General features: G+C 35.8%; 1 protein-coding gene across 8 annotated transcripts in view; it reads left to right on the top strand.

Moving 5' to 3' along the window:
* The window catches only part of UGGT2 (UDP-glucose glycoprotein glucosyltransferase 2), an 83,596-nt gene that overhangs the window by 5,233 nt on the left and 59,523 nt on the right, over nucleotides 1–18,840 (top strand). For 4 of the 8 annotated variants that reach the window (XM_064646013.1, XM_064646011.1, XM_064646015.1 and 1 more), the window contains exons 3-9: nucleotides 3,667–3,797; nucleotides 4,932–5,044; nucleotides 9,243–9,417; nucleotides 11,390–11,489; nucleotides 12,542–12,623; nucleotides 14,692–14,792; nucleotides 17,724–17,823. In XM_064646013.1, the coding sequence (XP_064502083.1) occupies nucleotides 3,667–3,797; nucleotides 4,932–5,044; nucleotides 9,243–9,417; nucleotides 11,390–11,489; nucleotides 12,542–12,623; nucleotides 14,692–14,792; nucleotides 17,724–17,823 (802 nt within the window). The other 4 variants (XM_064646014.1, XM_064646012.1, XM_064646016.1 and 1 more) reach the window with 3 other exon arrangements.

Raw genomic sequence — 18,840 nt, 5'->3', positions numbered from 1 at the left:
ATAGCACTTCTATACTAATCATGCAATAAAACGAAATATTCCCTCTCTACAGGCATTTTAAATGTCAGAGAGATTTGACTGGCCAGTGATTGCCTGAACTGCCATTACCTGGCATCTCTAATTCCCTAGCTGATCTATGGATACAGATATACACATCTATGCAGTTGGAACAACCACCATATTCTATCCATCAAAATAATGATCCCAGCATGCTGTGGTTTTTCTGATTGATTACATCCCTCAGGTTTACTCTGTCTACCTCCTGTGCCTCAGTAGTTTGAATTCTCATATGGGTCACCAGCATATTCTGCTTAATTTTGTGCTGTGTGTGCATGAGGTCTGAGGAGCTGTGGTGTAAACTTTTCCTTTCCTTTTGGTACTGCCCTGGTTGTCTGTTTTAAATTATTATTAACTTACCTGTGATGAAATACTGCTGTAGATTGTGGATAGTAATATTCAACATTTAAATGTGAGTCTGCTTAGCTAGCTATTCAGTTCTTGCTGTAGTCAATCAATTTGGCTGCAAGAGTTGAGAGAGCTATTCAGATGACAAATTAAGGCATCTTTAGAGTGAGCTAAATAGCTTTTGAGGTTTTGTTAGCTTTATCTCTCGTGGCTGGAATGAAATTTTATAGATACGTAGCTCATACATGTGCATTCGGATGTCTGAAATCTGGGGTTGTATCCTGTTAATGTGTTCTCATTTATTTTTAAATCCACTTCATTAATGATTTATTGATAATATGCTATCATGCAGGATTTTATAACCAAAAAAACCTGGTACTTTGTGATTCCCTGTAACATCCTAAGAGATTTATTCTGCCTTCTACTCTTTGGCATAGAGTACAGTGTTAAAAGGAGCTTGGAGGGCAAGTAATGATCAAGTTTCAAGGATCCAATACTACGTGAAAATAATTTGCAAAACTGAAACCATAGTTCTCATTAACTGAGATTGGCTCAGTTGGTCAGAGCATGGTACTAATAACACCAAGGTCAGGGTTCAATTCCTGTATGGGCCATTCACTTAAGAGGTGGACTCGATGATCCTTGTGAGTCCCTTCCAACTCAGACTATTCTGTGTGATTCTGTGTATGTAATAAACTTAAAAAATTGTTTTTGCATTATGTGGATCATGTAGCATTTCATGTGCTTTAATTTGTCTTGCTGAAGTTTAAAGTACAGTTGTATTCTGAATGAAGCCAGCTGCATTAATAGAAGTTGAAGTAGTAGGAGTGGATGCATGATCTGGTAAATGTATCCTTGTCAATGTTATACAATCATTTTTGAAGGCACATAACTATCTTTTTTTTTTTACTTATTAAAATCATTATGATAATCATCTTCCAGAAAAAAAAAAGCTGTTTTAAATACAGCAGTGAAAGCACAGCTGGAATTTGTAAGCCAAAGAATTTAAAGACTAGATAACAATACTTTATTGAGGAGGTATAGTTAGAATTGTCTATTTAATAGCTCTTCATTGTCTTCAATAGGATGTTATTTGGGGCTGAGTGGAGAGGCAAAAATTTTGGATTTCATTTTTATTTTTGTGGAGATAATTTGAAGAAAATTTGAAAATATAGTTATTGAAAAAAACGTTTCAATCTGGAAGGGTTTGCCCCTTGCAAATTTTTACATTCATTGTTTTGAATGCGTGAAGCCAAATTTATCTCATTTAGAATCAAAGAATCATTAAGGTTGGAAAAGGCCTCCAAGATCGAGTCCAACCTTTGTCCAATCACCACTCTGCCAACTCAACCATAGCACCAAGTGCCACATCCAGTTATTTCTTGAACACCTTCAGGGATGGTGACTCTACCACCTCCCCAGGCAGCTCATTCCAGTGCTTAACCACCCAGTGAAGAAATTCTTCCTGATGTCCAGCATGAACCTCCCCTGGCATAGCTTGAGGCCATTTCCTTTTGTCTTGTTGCTGGTTGCCTGGGAGAAGAGGCCAATCCCTACCTGGCTACATCCTCCTTTGATGTAGCTGTGGAGAGTGATGAGGTCATCCCTGAATCTCCTTTTCTCCAGGCTAAACAGCCCAACTCCACCAACTGGTCCTCGCGGGACGTGCACTCTAGAGCCTTCACCAGCTTTGTTGCTATTTGAGTTCTGCCAGGGCTACGTGTAGGTATAGAAAACATAGAAGAGATGGGTTTTTCATCCTTTGAATTTAATGTAAGCCAGTAATCATATGCCGTGGTTTAACTCCAGGCAGCAATGAAGTACCATATGCCTGCTCTCTGTGTCCCTTCAGTGGGACAAGGAAGAGAGTTGGGAAAGGTGAAACCTGTGGGTTGAGATAAGAACAGTTTAATAATAGAAATAAAGTAAAATACAATAATAATAGGAAAAAGAGGAAAGAGGAACAAAACTTGTGACAAGTGATGCACAATAGAGTTGCTCACCACCCACTAACCTATGTCCAGCCCATCCCTGAGCAAGGATCACTGCTCCTGGCCAACTCCCCTCAGTTTATAAATGGAGCATGACATTTTATGGTATGGAATAGCCCTTTGGGCAGCTAGGGTCAGCCTCTCCTGGCCATGACCACTTCTGGCTTCTTGTGCACCTCCTCGCTGGCAGAGCATGGGAAACTGAAAAGTCCTTGAGTAGGGTAAGCACTACTTGGCCACAACTAAAACACTAGTGTGTTATCGATGTTATTCTCATATTGAATCCAAAACACAGCCCTGTACCAGCTACTAGGAAGACAATTAACTCTATCCCAGCTGGAACCAGGCATATAAAATTTATGGGAAGGAGCTTTCCTGAAATGCAGATTATATACTTTTATAATCTTAGGTTTTTCCTAGTGAATTACAGCAAACTCAGCCTTTCTAAATAATGAGTTTTAAGAAGAAGGAGGCAGAAAGGAGATACTAGAGGCTTTAGAGCAAAAGAATATTTTTTGACAACCACAACAGGGTTGTAAAAGGAAAATGAGAGGATAGGAGGTACTTAGTTATGAAAATTGAATATGCCTCTAGAATGAGAAATGACGGCTAATTTTTTCCAACCAATGTTCTGTATTATCACTTCTGTCATTCCTGGACACCATCCACCTACCTTCTTACTTAGAGTCCTGATCTTGTCCTTGAAAACACAAGGTATGCAGGGAGAAGGGAAGTACTTCACCTGTTACATCCATTCTCACACTCTTCTTTATCACTTATTTTTAGGGGAGAAACAGATTATGTGAGAGTAGCCCAAAGAATTTTATTTATGTAAGCTGCATTGTTGGAGTGTTTCAAGGCTAAATGCAAGGAAATTATTTGTAAAATAATGCTGGTTGAAAGTAAGTAACCTTGAATATTTTTGTTAAAAGGGTGGCATAATCTTGACAAACAGAAATGAGGGAATAAATTCTATTCAGGGCTTTCCGTATGTATCTTAGAAGAGACATTATTGTATTGAGTGGATTTATATATTGCTGAAAATATTTGAGATATTAACTAGTGCTGTTGAGCTTCTTTTCTTCTCTTTGTGCTGTATGAGACCTTTAGATTGGTAGTAAAGTAAGCAATTATCAGTGGACAACATTCAAGATTTTTGAACTGCCAAGCAGCGCTAGCATTAATGTTTGCCTATTATGTAGCGTGGGTAGATATACCACATCATTTGTGGCTAAATACTAAAAGTTTGTCTTTTTTTTTTCTTCAACAGATTCAGAGTATTCCTATTACAATTTAATCTTGAAAAAAGCAGGACAATTTTTATCCAATTTGCAAATCAATCTGTTGAAGTTTGCACTTTCCATACGGGCTTATTCTCCAACTGTTCAGATGTTTCAGCAGGTGACTGTATTATCTGATGTATTTGATACATGATTAAATGTGGTATTTTGGTTACAGAGTAGAGAATGTTCCTTGTTACAGTTCAATAAAATATATGCCAATATTATTTGGAATCAAACATGGTCCGTTCACAGAGGTGGTGTTTTATAAGCTGGTTAAACTGACAGGAATAAATATTGATGTTAAATTGTATTGATAGCATTACTTGCAGGGTACAATTTTTTGCAGTTGATCACTTTATAGAACTCGAGTTGTGGGGATTTTTTGCATTGCTTTAAATAATCCTACAGGAATTCAGACCTACCCAAATTAGGACATTTCCTGTAGCTTCAAGTAATTTATATTTATTATGTAGTGGATTTCTCATCTCTTGTGATTTTTGTATTTCAAAAGTTGAAAAATAAGGTAAATAAGTACCTGCTTTATTAACAAAAGAGTGGGAGGACATAAATTCACTCTGCTTCTAAGCCTAAAACTGCTGCTCCTCCTCCTTTCAGCAATACCATCTTCATGATAAAGTAAGAAATCCATTTTTCTGAAAGGTAATAAGCTATAATAAAGTTAGGGGGTTTTGCAAGTGTTCTTTAGAGGAATATCATAATCTCAGACTCCTGTCTTTTGACTTTTATTTTGCAGCGTGTGAATCTGGATTCATTGGCATGCATATGCATATGATTCCCACTTTACATAGCTGAATAGAGTTAAAAAAAAAAAAAGCAGGGGGTGAGAAGGAGAGAAAACCAAAAATTGACATCAATTGTTTGGGATTTATTGGTTTAGAAATTTAATCTTTGTACATTAACATGATTGCGGATAGCAACTAAAATTAAAAATGTCTCAGAGTACAGGCTGTGATTTCAGCCAGTGGAGGAGATTCCTCAGCCCTGTCTTTACAGAACTTAAATGGACTTGTATTTTCTGGAGTATGACTCTATTTGATAGACTACATCTCATGAGGTCTTAATCTTCTAATATTTTTCTTTTTTTTTTTTTTTACGTGTACCCAATTTTGAATGGGCTTAATTGGAAACACAACTTAATGGCAGCTGTTGAGTTATTTTAATCAAAGGGATGTGAGTTTAAGTTGAAGTGCAATCAAAGTGTTCTGGTTGAGTGTAATTGTTGAAATATTAGATTGCAGCTGATGAACCTCCACCAGAAGGCTGCAGTGCATTTGTGGTTATCCATGGGAAGCACACCTGTAAGACTAATGAAATAAAAAAGCTGCTGAAGAAGGCTACTAAGAGGTAAATGTAATGATTTAAGAGGAAAAATAGGTTACTAAAGAGGAAAATGTATTATTGCATGTAAAGTCATAGTACTTTGAAATTTTATGCCAAGCTCATAAAGCCCAGTTTACTAGATCTTTAAAGTCATACCCTTTTAAAGTATATGTTATTTTAAAAGACTTACTTTTGATTTTGAAATAGTTTAAACGCTTCATGTTAAGAGAATTAATCAATTATGAATTGAAGTAGGGTTTTAAAATAAAATCATAGAGCTTTGCTCATCTAATCACATGGATAATTTTGTATTTCTTCAGGGTTTTTTGGTTTTTTTTATACAGAATAGTCAAGTTTAAGTTCCTGTGTACTTTCTGTACAAACTTACAGTTTCATGTGTCTGAGACAGTACTCTCCTGACAGACCTTTCTACGTCGTCAGCGCCGCTGCACTTGAGGTTTTCTAGATTGCAAGGGCTTGGCACAGGAGTGGAAGAGAAGTCTGCCTCAGCTGGCATAACCTTTCCTCACCTTGTGCTAGACTTTGCACTTATCAAGCCTTTCTGGAGTCTGGGCATCAGCCCAGAATTAATTTGGCCTGTGAACTAAAATGTGCAGAACCTATCAAAATAACAGTAACAAAATAATGAAAGCATAATATTTAATCTCTGTTTAAAAAAAAAAAAAAAGAATTAATTTGTGTTTTTTCAAGACCTGTGTATAACATTTTTTTCTTTGAGTTTTTTTTTCCTGCAGTGCCCAAGGTCACCATAATATACATTAGTGCCCATACCCTCAGCCACTTCATGAAGATAGGCAGAGCTGAAAGATGATTTAGTAGGGTATATTTCTTGGATTTTACTTTCTGTCAAATATAAATTGTGGGGGAAAAAAACTGAAAACCTCTAAACTTGTCTCTTTGTGGTTAGTTGCTTCTGAGAACAATTTTGTCTTCCCCATATGTGATTTATGGTATATTCTAAGTCTATTGATTCAATTACAACCTGCTAAATCATTGTCTTTCACTTATTCAATAGCCGAGGTTTTTGAAAAAACAGTCAATTGTCTATTTTACTATGTCCCATTTTTAACTATTATGGTCTACTAACAAATGTCTCTTACTTTCTTAGATAAAAGCCAAAATATAGTACAAATGTGATCATACATTAAAGCATCGTAAGACCTTAACATTTTATTACAGTGTCTGAATATAATTATCTTTTAAAGCAGCTAACTGGATTCAGCACGTTCTCCATTCTGGAGATACTATTCCCAAATTTACAAGATTCTGGAAAATCACAGTACTAAATAATAGAATCCTGAATTATTCAGAAGTGAGAGAGTTAGACTTCTGAAAATCATTAACTTTAGGAATGTGCAACAAAATTGAAGTTTTTTCTGATTGATTGGTCTTGTATTTTTGGTAGTTTTGCATGCACCAGTCACATTACAACCTTTAGAGTTGCAGGGACAAAATCTTGATAAATTTCATCTCCTCTCCACCCCAAAAGTAGTTGTGTCACTCAAATATTTAGAGTTCCTGGAGCTAGACTTTGAGAAAAACACATTCACCTTCACATATTCAGGTAATCGTTTCCACTATTATTTTCATTTGTACTCTGCTTAGAAGATGCTTTTCACTTCGGCAGGACATGTTTAGCCTAGGTGATAGAGATAAGGCTGTGCTCCTGTTCTTTCTTTTCTATATGGTGAACAAATGATATATAAGACAGTGTGCCATCTTGCTGTTGGTTCCTCTAAACCAGTCATTCTTTTTATCTATCCTGTATGAAGAGAGATCATTATGATTTATTGATTTCTTTGTATTTCAAACTATTTTCTGTCGTGTTTCATTTTCTGTCTGTCATGACTCTTCTACTTAAGCCAGGCCAGTTTAAGCTATGCTTTCAGTTGTGTCCTAAAGTTCACATTTGGATGAGGACACTAGAAATATTCTAATTTGATATCGATATGTCAATATCCAGTTATATATTGGATTGATAGCTTCAAATCTCTCTGGAAGAGAAAGAAGAGACTGCAGCATAGTTATATGTGGATCCATCAGCTCAACTCAAGATTCAGGAAGTCTCAGGCTCTTTGGATCCAGGAGAGCCCAAATATTCTGCCTGTCAAAGTCAGGGTTTTGCTTCACACAGTCCTTTATGTAGCAGCTACTGTGATTTTGCCTGTTACACTTTCAGCTGTGTTGCAATGGACTGCTTGGCTCTAATAGGGAGTATTTTGTGTGAAAGTGCAGTGGGCTGCTCAAGGGCTCTGTCGAAGGACATGTGGTTAAATGAGATTTCTTATCTTGCAAACTGTCTAAAACACAATACTAAGACCGCTGGGGATGTTGCTGCTAAGAGAAGAAGCATTAATTGGAGTCACATTTTGTTCAAAACAGTCAGTGCCTTAGGTTTGTCAGTACATGCGTCTGCTCTCTGCTATCGTGTTCCTTCTGCATCCTGTCCTGGCAACTGTCTAGGCAAGCATATAGTTGCCTGTACTATCCTAGTGACTGATTAGCAAGTGCTGAACTCCACATCCATGTAATTTTTTTTATCTATTTTTTGTCAGCCCAGCTGTTCTTCCTTGCTTTTCAGGCAACCTTCTTATGAGAATCTCTTATGGCAGGAAATTAATTAGCTTTCAGCTCTAAGAGCAAGAGAATCAATTCCTTCGCACTACTATTCAGTGTTGAAGAGAAACAGAGAACAGAGGCTTATCTTGGATTTACAAGGGTTGAACACTTCAATTCTCCTATCCAAGGTCATTAGGGTAGCTCTATGCAGTGTTATTTCACTGCAGCACTTAATTTTTTAGTGAAGCATGTTTATTAGCATATGAAACGTTTCTTTGAGTCTGTCAGTGCTCAAGAAGGTCATGGCAGCACTTGGTAACCACCTTAGTTAAGGTGGTTAAGGCTAGTTAAGAAAAGTGAAACTTTTAGGTTTTCCACTCTTAAAAGTGACTGTGACAGTTCTTGTCTCTCTGGATATGAGAAGGAAGTTGCACAAGGCACATCCTGTATATAATGCTTTCACTGGGGCAGATCTGGGTCAGTTCTTGAACCGAGCTTACTCATTCAGGAGTTGTTTTAGACTCCCAGGTGACACCTGCTTGGTCAGCCTCATCCAGTGATAGCAGTGGCAAAGCTTGCCTGATATTTCTGTGACACATGGCCACACGCCGAAGTTAATTCTCGAACTTGGCCCCTCCTTTTATTTCTGCCTTACAAATGAAGTCTGTAGTTGCATACCTGCAGAACTTACATAGGATGTTAAGGCCCTGAGTAACCTGATACAAATTGTCCCTGCTTTGAGTGAGAGTTTGCAGCAGATTACCTCCAAAGGTCCTTTGTAGTGCATGTTATTCTGTGATTCTTACATTGAAGATATTCCTAAGCTTTGCATCACAGAAACTGGTGTGTATGGAGTTCTGCTCACACCTTTCTAGTATGACTTTTCAGTGAGTGTCTACTACACAAATTTATTGTGTTTTGGATTAAAGTTTCATAACTTTCAAATGTGGCTGTGCAAAGGCTTTGAAAAGAAATGTGCTCATCCATAATTACCACCTTGAGTATATTGGTCAGTGATATCCTCTGTTACTTCTCCATCTTTCCCAGGTTTTATTCAAAAGATGTTTTTAGTCATCTAAGAAATCATTGCAGTATAACTTTTCTAGTCACGGTTTTCAGTGAGGAGGGTAGGCAGGCAGTCAAAATTTGCAAAATTAGCTAAATTAAGAGAGCTTGATGGTGTTAAAGTAGTATAACCCAAGTTAGTTTCCGTGTGTGTTAGCAGCTTTCTCAAATGTCACAGAATATCCCTGTGCTACTCTGTTACTCGCTGATTGCTCTGTACATTTCTAATAGATGTAATGAATCATTCAAATTAAAAGCTTCAAGCTGTTACTGATTATTGCACAAAATCTCCAAGTGCTATGCTTTTCATTTGCTTTGTGTGGTAATTTGATAAAATATATTAAAGTATAATAAACTGAAAAGTCAGCATCAACTATAAATAATTTTAATTTGTGAATTTGGTGTTCTAGGTTCATCTGTGAGCAATCATGATTATTTTGTGATGATTTTAACATGGCTTGTATACTTTTAGCATAAAAGCCTTCACTGTTTTTTTCAATTATGAAGTAGAAAAATTGCCACTGTTTTAATTTATTTTCTGACTATGTAATATCACAAGTATTTGTTTTAAAACCAGACCCAGGCCATATCTTTTTAAAGGAGACCATAAATTCCCAGCTGTCAAAGAGGATGGCCCAGTGGTTGTTCTGTATGCAGAAATGGGTACAAAAGACTTTGCCAAATTCCACAAGATTTTATCTGAGAAGGCACAAAAGGAGGAAATTGTTTATGTTCTCCGGCATTATGTTCAGGTGTGTAATTCAAATCAGCAATGTTTCAGTAAACTGTTAGTATTCTGTCTTTGTTTTGCTTGCTTTTTGACAAAACACATTTTCTGCATTTATTTTTGCATTTGCCTACATGATGTGCAATATATGCTCTAATTTTAAAACTTTCTAGGTGAAGTGATTCACTTAATACAAATTTTGAAGCTGGGAAAGCATGATAATATTATCTAATCTTGCATGCAAGCACTATTTGCATCACTGATTGATCTTGAAATACCTCTTTTTTGGTTTTATGTCTGGATTTAGTACACCATAGAAAGATCTTGGGTGAATTTTGGTATAGCAGACTGAACATTATAATAGCAAGAGCTAGAAAAATGGAAAGCAGAACAGAAAATGAAGTTGAAACATTATTAATTATACTTATGTTTTTATAAATGCTCAATATGATCTCGTATGTTCATTGTAGTACAGCAGTGTGGGCTATCACGGTCAGTGTCATTGACTAGTTTTTTTGATGTTTGCATTCCACAGTGTCAGTATTTGAAACATAATGTTTCTGAATTCTTTCCTTAACTTACTCTTCTCCCTGAAACAAAGCAGATAAAATACCAGTACATGGAACTGTATTGTCCCCAGTTTTGGTTTTGGAAGGCTTTTGTAATTTATATTCAAAGAACAGCTCTTAAATAGTGTGACAAATATGAGAATAACCTGATGAAGTGAGAGCTTGCTGTGATTCGTGTAGACCAGACATTTCAGGGAGATGAGCTACGTAGTTTGCGGATGACTTTGAATTGTTTGCTCATAGTAATGAAATAGAGAATTTGAGGATGCCAGTCTTGAATTGTAAGTTGTGTGGGTTATAGTTCTTACCGAACTTTGTTCTTTTATGCTCTTTTATTTCAATTAAATGCCTACTTGCATATTAAATGTCTCATTGCTCTGCCTGGCTTATGCACCATGGTCCCCCCAAACGTGTGTTGTCTTCCTGCCTGCAGTTTTTCTCTCTTCAGATCTCTGTCCCCTTTCCTTTCTTCCTCACAACCTCCATTTTTATTCTTTGGTTCCCACTGAGACGGATCCTCCCTCCTTTTTTACATTAAATACCAGAAGAGGGAGCATTGAGTACAGAAGAGGTACGGTCTCTCTGCTGTCTTTTTTTTTTTTGCCAATATCACCTAGACTACTTACAGAGTGCAGTGCTCTCTCTGCACTGAGATTTGCTTAGAGGATGGACAGAGAAAACCCCCAGCCCTGCTGGGTTTTCACTTGTGGGTTGGAGGATTCTCAGTACAGAATGATTCTTAGAAATTGCAAGCTAAAGCTGAAAGGCTTTTAAGAAATTGCTGCTGTGCGTGTGCAAAATGCATTTTGGAAAGGGCATTTCCATTTGGGGCAAATTAGGGCACATTTTCAGATACAGATATTCTCTGTGTAATTACAGTATTGAATTTCGAACTTCCACTCCCAAGTTAGAAGTACTTATTTGTTTCTAACAAAGTGGCAACTTGATTTTAGCAGTGATACTCTTAATACGTTGTCTTAATATGCCTTGCAGAAATTGATTAACTGTTTTCTCAAAACTTTTTAAAAGAATCAGTCTGATGCAAAAATAGAGAATTGCTTCCTAACATGCTGAAGGTCTGGCAACATTAGAAAGAAATTCATAGCAGTTTAAAATGTGAATTGTGAAGTATCGATAGTTGTATACGGTGCTATGAGCTCTTCCTGTTCTAGTCCTTCTTGAGTATTATGTGAAGGGACTACAATTTTGACACAGCCTTTCTGTGATCTGCAGGAGGTAAAGGAGATTGTCACATTCTGTTACAGGCCTTCTCAGTGGACTCTCAATATGCCTTGTACTTTGAATTGAAAGATGAATTTAAGTAATGTCTATCATAAAATTTTAAAGTTACAGTATTATATATTGTTAATCTCCTATGAATACCTTTTTAACTTATATTTTTTCTTCTGTTAAAATAATATCGTCAAGCAGAAACCAGGTTCCAGGAAAATGTATTTATCTGGATATAGTGTGGAACTTGCAATAAAGAGTACAGAATATAAAGCAGTAGATGACACGCAGGTTAAAGGTATGTGCTTTTTTAATTTATTGATATCTCATTGGAGATACGATTGAAATGTGTTATCATCTTCGGTTCGTACAATCTTCAGTCATTAATGTTTTGAAGGCTATGCTTAATTTCTTTCTACAGAAGGAAATCTCAGGTATTAGGAACTAAGACATCAAAATACATGAGAACATTTGTAAAGATCTGTGCTTAGGATACAGTTTATTATCTAAGCTCTAATTGTTGTTTTCTCTGAATCTTCAAAACATAACCCAGTCTTCTTTCAGTAAGTTTAAAATTGCTTAATCTTTCTCCTTAAATTACTTCATATTTGTTGGCATCTCTCATATGCTGGTGACTACAGTATCTACCCATTAGTGTTTCAGGGGTGAGGGGTTTTTTCCTGAATTTATGTGGAAATATTTTCACAATCTCCTGTAGGAAAGATGTGTTGTGTCATAGCATTGGGAGCAGTGTATATTACATGTTGAAATGAGGCAGTAACCACAGGAAGTGGTAGCTATAGCATGTTGACACAGAGAAATTGCTTTGCATGGACGTTTACAAGATATAATGAAAGTTAACTCTCTTTGGTAAGACTCAGGTTTAAAAACCTTTGAGTCATGTCAAAAAATAGTTTAACCTTTTAAAGGTAAAGAAACTGATCTCTGACTTACATCAAATTCCAGCTGGAGATTCATGCGCTTAAAAGTCATCAGGCTTTTCAAGCGTAAATTTGGTAGTAGTTGGCTGATAAGAGTAATATCTTATCACTTAATAAAACTGAGAAATGGCTGTTTTGGGAAGTGAACTGTTTAACTATATCAATTTCATTTATATAAAAAATGTTACCATTGGATGAATCATATTTAAAAATTAATTTGGATGTTGTGAAGTTTTGTAAAGTAATTAATTCTGATGCCAAAATGTGTAAATATAAATCTAATTAAAATTACGTCTGGGAATGACAACTTTCTGATTGTGTGTTTCTGTTAACTGCTTTATAATTCATAAGAACATAACAGAACGGTGACTTTCTTGGCTTATGTTGTCTACATGTGCTATGTGTTCAGGAGCAAATGAGACAAAAGAAGAGGAAGATGAGGAAGAGGAAGAGGAAAGTGATGTCCAAGGATTTCTCTTTGGCAAATTAAAGTGAGTTGATACAAGTTTTAACTAAATGTTTGCATTTTTTTCTGGAACCCAAACCAATTTTTTAATAATTTTTTTTTAATAGAAGACGTAAGATTTATGTTGGAAATTTTTTTATTGGGTGAAAATACTGATTTTTTTCTGGGGTATGTCTTCTGAATGTAAAGATGCAACTGTTGTTTATTCTGTGAATTCCAATTTATTCCTTGTAGTTTTCTAATTCTCTGTGAACCTATACAGTAAACTTTTTAAAGTAAAAATAAAATCTGTCTGGATAGCAGTCACAAAAACTTAGAACACCATGTTTTCATATTGGTAAGATACTTAGAATCAAAATGTTGGTTTTTAAAATGCAAATAGTTGCACAATGAACACAAATCCATGTGCTGTAGCTACATAAGGTCTTTTTAAGAAGGATAGTAGTTAATTTCATAGGAGTGATATATTGTGGAAGATGTGCTTATTATAGATATCTTACTGTGGAGTTGGTGAATTTGTGTTCTGTTCCAGCAGGAACAGAATTCAATTCAGTCTGTTAGATGGAATGGAATGTTACCCTATTGAGGGCTCCTTCCAGTCCTCAGTTGCGGATACATTTCATGGTTTCAGTCATCCAAAGTGCTTCCCTTTTCCTGTAACAGATCCATGCAGAGAATCATGAATTGTTTTTAATTCAGGAAAAACACCAAGACTGTGGGTCTTCTCTGGTGTCATTCTGTCTCTTACCACTGAAAGCAAAAAGTAAACTTGGTTGTAGATAATTGTCACTAAGCTGTGAGTCTCAGAGTTCAGAGTATCTAATTCTGTCTAAATTCTTGAGAGCCCATCCCCTTTCCTACCTTTTTTAAACAGATTGAGTTAGAAGTGCATCTAGATCTGCAGGCTCCCTTGTTTCACCTGGTTATTAGAGACCTTCCACAGCAGGTCATACCAAATGCTTATGTCATATCTTTATCTGAGCTTTTTTCTTCTTGGATTCTGATAGGTTTAGCTATACTTACTTTCTTGATGTTGCACTGTGACTGGTTTGTGAAGCTGTCAGATAATTCTTCAGACTTTTCGACATTGTCTCTAGACTCTTTTTTTTTTTCTTCTCCGTTTCATACAGGAGGTGAAATAGATATTTCAGTCTGTAAATTGTCCCTCAGGTATACCCATGCTAAACACTATAGTTTTCTCAGCTGTGAAATAGTTATGAATGGAAGCAGAAGACATAAAATCTTTAGAAATCTAATGGAGATTGTTCAAGGATATCTCGTAGCAGGCTGAAGTGTTTGCCCTCAGAACTTCTTTACACTACCCTATTATCTTTTCAAAACAAAGAGCTAAGCTTTTGGGTACCATGCTCTTCTTCAGGTCAGACTAGTGATTTGTGTGCTCAGTAGCTTGATTTTGTCAGCGATGTTAATTTATAACAGATGTTCTCAACGTTGTCTTGCCTTTATCTTTTCTAAGTAATGCCACAAACTCTGCATACAGTTACAGTCAATGTATAGTACATTTAATATACAGTTAGGTATACATTATGCTATAATAAACAAACTACACAGTTACCTGTATTGTGTGTTGATACTGTTTAATCTTTGAGTTCATTTATTCCATCAGAATTTATGTGGCAGGTTTTGAGGCAGATCACTACAAAACAATTGAACTCCTTGTATTTAGTAAGAATTTCCTCATGGAGAGGGTTGTTAGGCATTGGGAAAAGCTGCCTGGAGAAGTGGTTGAGTCTCCATCCCTGGGTAGATGTGGCACTGAGGAACATGGTTTAATAGTGGACTTGGCAGGGTTGGGTTAATGGTCAGACTTGATGCTCTGATGATCTTAGAGGTCTGTTCCAACCTAAACGATTCTACTCTTAAGACTCTAATTAACTGATTTTTAGTCCTCAGTAATCACCTTTTCTTACCACAAATCTTTTTTTTTTTTTTTAAAGAATGAATTCAAGTTTTCATTCTTGATTGTTACCCTAAAGATACAGTATTAGCTGTGAGCAATATTGTGGGTGAAAGCAAACGTTGATGGATGTAATTGATTCTGCCTTTGTTAAAAGGAAAATGTTTTATTGTAGACAGATATATCCTGATCTGAAAAATAACCTGAAAAAGTTTAAAAAACATCTAATTGAAACTACTAACAACATGGAACCACTGAAGGTTTGGGAGCTACAGGGTATGTATTGTATTTTTTTCTGGTCTAACACAATACTCTATTTAATTTTCCTTTGTTATGTTGATGTATTAACATTACAATAAAAGCATCTTTTAAAAAGAGACACAGTTTCATAAAAAGGCTGTATTACATTAAGTATTTAAAAGGCATGTATTGGTATCTTCTATGTAGAAAATAAAGAAACATTGAAGGAATTTTATAAGATAGAGAAGTAATTTTATAAAATGCCTGGTTTTTTTCCTGATGTGTAATCTTGAGTATTAAATTTAGTTTCAATTTTTTTTTGTGTGTCAGGATGAAATACATGTTAAAGACAGTTTGTTTAATTCATAAATTCTAACTTTTATCAGTGTACTGGAGTTCACATTGATACATTTTTTTAATGTAACATCAAATGAAAGAACATGCTTTTAAAAGCTTTCCTGAAGAAAAGGAGAACAAATCAACAAATCTGTATAAGTTGATTTCTAAACAGCTTCTGTGTTGATGACCTGCAGGACATTCTGTAGCTTGAATGAAATTATAAACCACTCTAATACAGGTCCCTAAAATGTCATGACACTTAAGTTTAGGCAACAAAATTTTTCCTGTTACATTCTTGAATTTCAGAGGGCAACCTGATCAAAAATGATTTGCCTTCATACTACTGCAGTGAAGGAGGGTGAGCTTTAGTTTCTTTTTGGGACCCTGGTGTTATGGAGCTTGCTAGCAGTGTCCAGTCTGATATTAGGTATTTGTGATAATTGTATTTCACTTGCAGTCTTCTATGTGTGAACTTCAGCTACTGGATTTATCTTTGTCCAGAATAAAAAACAATTGAAAAACACTGCTTTTAAGTTCTCCTGAGAAACCTACTTTGCAAGTAAATAGAAACTACTCTTTTTGACTATTTAATTTTGTTTACATTAGTGAATACCACTCAGTTGATGTTAAAGCAGAAGAAGTGAAACTTCGATCCCTTTAACATACACATTCGAAAGCCAGTACAAGGTCTTTATTTAGTGGTGGTCTTTTCTGTGGTGTCATGGCTGTATAAATAAAACATGAAATTGGTGCTAACCCCCAAGAAACCAGTTCTTAGTGTTGAAAGTAGTTAAGCTTTGTGATGCTGTTTGTTTAGTTGTAGTGGCTGTAATTCAGGGTCTTCTTAGACAGGGGGTCTCCAGCCCCCAGTTTTTATGGTGCACTTGTTTTGATACTCTTACTGCTGACATGACAGGGTGCTTTCTTTAGTTCATTCTTAATGACTAATTATACTGGCTGAATTAATGGCTCAGCTTCTCTCTGATTTCCTTTAATTAGCTTCCAAGTAAAAATTTAACTAAATTTAAGCAAAACTACTTCAGCTATAGGGCATACTTCTATTTATAAATGAACCTAAACACCATTCAAGAGTTGTCTTTCAAGAGCTTTTGTATTTTAGATAAGTAATTAGTAAGTACATTTTCCCCAAGGTGCCTTACACTGCACTCTCAGCTGTGTCAAGGTGCTGCAAGGGTAGGTTGGTAAGTGACAACCCCAACCAGAGATAACCAAGAATGTCAAAAGATGTCAGTTGGCCTCAGTTTGACTATTCGTACTCTAGCTGTTCAGCATAAAATGGAATTTACTAACAATTTGTGAAGGATTTTAAGCATGTGCTCTTAAGTTCACCACGGGTAAGACATCACTATCTGTAGTAACAGCAGCAACTGGGTGTTGCTTCACCTGATGACAAGTTATGTGCCTGTTGAAAGGGATCCGAAATGTACTTTTTAAAAGAGCAATCTGTTTTTATACTTTTTTTTAATAAGTATTAAGAAATACCAAGTTAACATTCCACCTCTCACCTTTTTTTGCAGCCAAGGTATACTTTATCAGGCTAAACTAAGAGTGTATGTTATTTACTTTCCTTCAGCCTTCTTTTTTTTTTTGTTTTAATTCCTAATTACTTTGAAAAGTTGGTGCAAAGTTTTAGTAGGCAGCATCCTCAATTATTTTCTGCCCAGCAATTTTTACAGTATGTGGCATCAGCTTTCCTCAAACTCAATAATCCAAGGCTTTCAGTTTCTGCTCAGGTGTCTTAACTAGCAAATTAGGAGGAAGAAGCATTATTGCCCTGAGGTAGTTAAGCAGACTGTATCCAAGGTACATGGAAGCACCTGGTATATTATTGTCTTACCTCACTGGTACCAAAATTGGATTTTCCCTATTCTTAATGTGCCAAAATTTGCCACACTCAAGTTAGACGCCAGAGACAGCTAACTGAATTCCATCATTGTTTTTTTAATGCATAGACAAATGAATTTTAAACTGTTCTGAAATCTGAAAATTTACTTCATTCTGAGAAAAAGCATATAGAGAAAAATGAAATCCCTTTAAAAATTGTGCTGGACACTTAGGAGAACCTGATATTTGACAGATTGACCTTTCATGAGTCTCCATTTTCTTTCTGTGAAATTGCTGTTACTTCTGAAAACTGTACTATTCACGTGTTCAGTGCAACTTTCTATGTTAAATATATGTGTTCTCTGAAAATCTTGTTAAGTCCTGGAGCTGGAAAAATCTTACTCTTTACTGCAGTTCTGGTTTTCTGTGGGTTGGTTTGTATCTAGGTTTGAGTGTGAGATACCCTTGTGATAACACCATAATACTGTGTGATGAATGGTCTGGGTTTGTTTCAGTGTGTTTCTGTAAATTTAGAAATTACACGTGCAATGTGTATGTTCAAGAAAGTTAAACAGAATTCTGTAGAAAATCCTGAATTTAATATTCCAACTTTCAAGTGACCATCTTTTCAACCTTAATAATGTTACTTCTTGCTGAATCATTGATTGAAACATAAAATATGTTAATAGTGAGTGTTTATATAGAACAGTTTTCTGATTGTAGGCAGTAATGATTGAGAGTGATATTTCCAGTGATCTTGTTTTTTATTTCCCCCTATGCCAGATCTTAGTTTTCAAGCAGCTGCTCGAGTTATGTCTACCCCTGTTTATGATGCTTTAAAGGTAATGAAAGACATTGCTCAGAACTTCCCAATAAGAGCCAGGTATGATACTTAAACTTGTTTTTCAAAAACTGTTTTCATGTTTGCATTTGAATTTAATGACAGTAATACAGATTTATATCCAAATCCCGCAGTCAGCTATTCATGTATGACAGCTTGCTAGATAGATCCCAGGCAATTTAATTGAGTAGAAGATGACTCCAGGGAGAGCTCATGATTGATCTCTTAAATGTTTCCTATCTGATGCAGGAGATGCCATGAAGACATGCTAATTCTTCAGGCGCTTATGGTTGAATGCGTAGTCCTTACGGATTTTACTGGATTGATATTTTCTCGTGTGGAAATTTCTGTTGAATAATTAGCAGATTCTAGTCACAGCAAGAAGAGGCAACATTGTATTAATAAATTTCAGGGGGGATCCAGACACATTAGTTCTAAGCACAACATTGCTTGGAGATTGGGCCCTGGCTACTGTATGTTAGCGTTCTTACTGGGGAAGATCTGTCTTCCATAAGAGATTACTGAATAGAAGATCAAGATAAATATTAAATAAATGGATGTGGCCTCAATATTGTCTGTCCTAATATTAAAAATTACTTTTCCTGTAAGCCAATTTTATTATAATTGAGAAATGCTTTTCTTCATACTTAGTAAGTTCTTCATGTAATCCTATCAGCAATATTTGCCTGAATACTGAATTAAATGTGATGCTAAATAGGGTTCTTAACTCAGAGTGCTTTCACATTTTACCACTCTTGTTTAATTATCACAGTGTTTCATTGTCACCCCTGACTGTCTGTTAGAGAAAATCTACACTGTAATGGAAAAGCTACCATTGTAACATCTTGTTTCAAGGAAGCAAAATGCCTTTTAAAATGCCTGAAGCATAATTATTATGAAGTAGTATGATATAAGTTTACGTTCAGGTTATCAATCAGAAAATTCAGCTTTCCAGTAGGAGATAGTGGAAGTGTACATAATGTTGAACTTCAAGGCAAGTTCCATTCTTTAAAGGACAGGAAAAAGTCATTTTGAAGTATGCTAGGTGACATTTAAATA

This window comes from Pseudopipra pipra, chromosome 2 (genome assembly GCF_036250125.1).
Source record: "Pseudopipra pipra isolate bDixPip1 chromosome 2, bDixPip1.hap1, whole genome shotgun sequence".
NCBI classification, from domain to species: domain Eukaryota; kingdom Metazoa; phylum Chordata; class Aves; order Passeriformes; family Pipridae; genus Pseudopipra; species Pseudopipra pipra.
The sequence above is the reverse complement of the archived record's forward strand: the minus strand, read 5'-3'. Positions and strand labels throughout refer to the sequence as shown.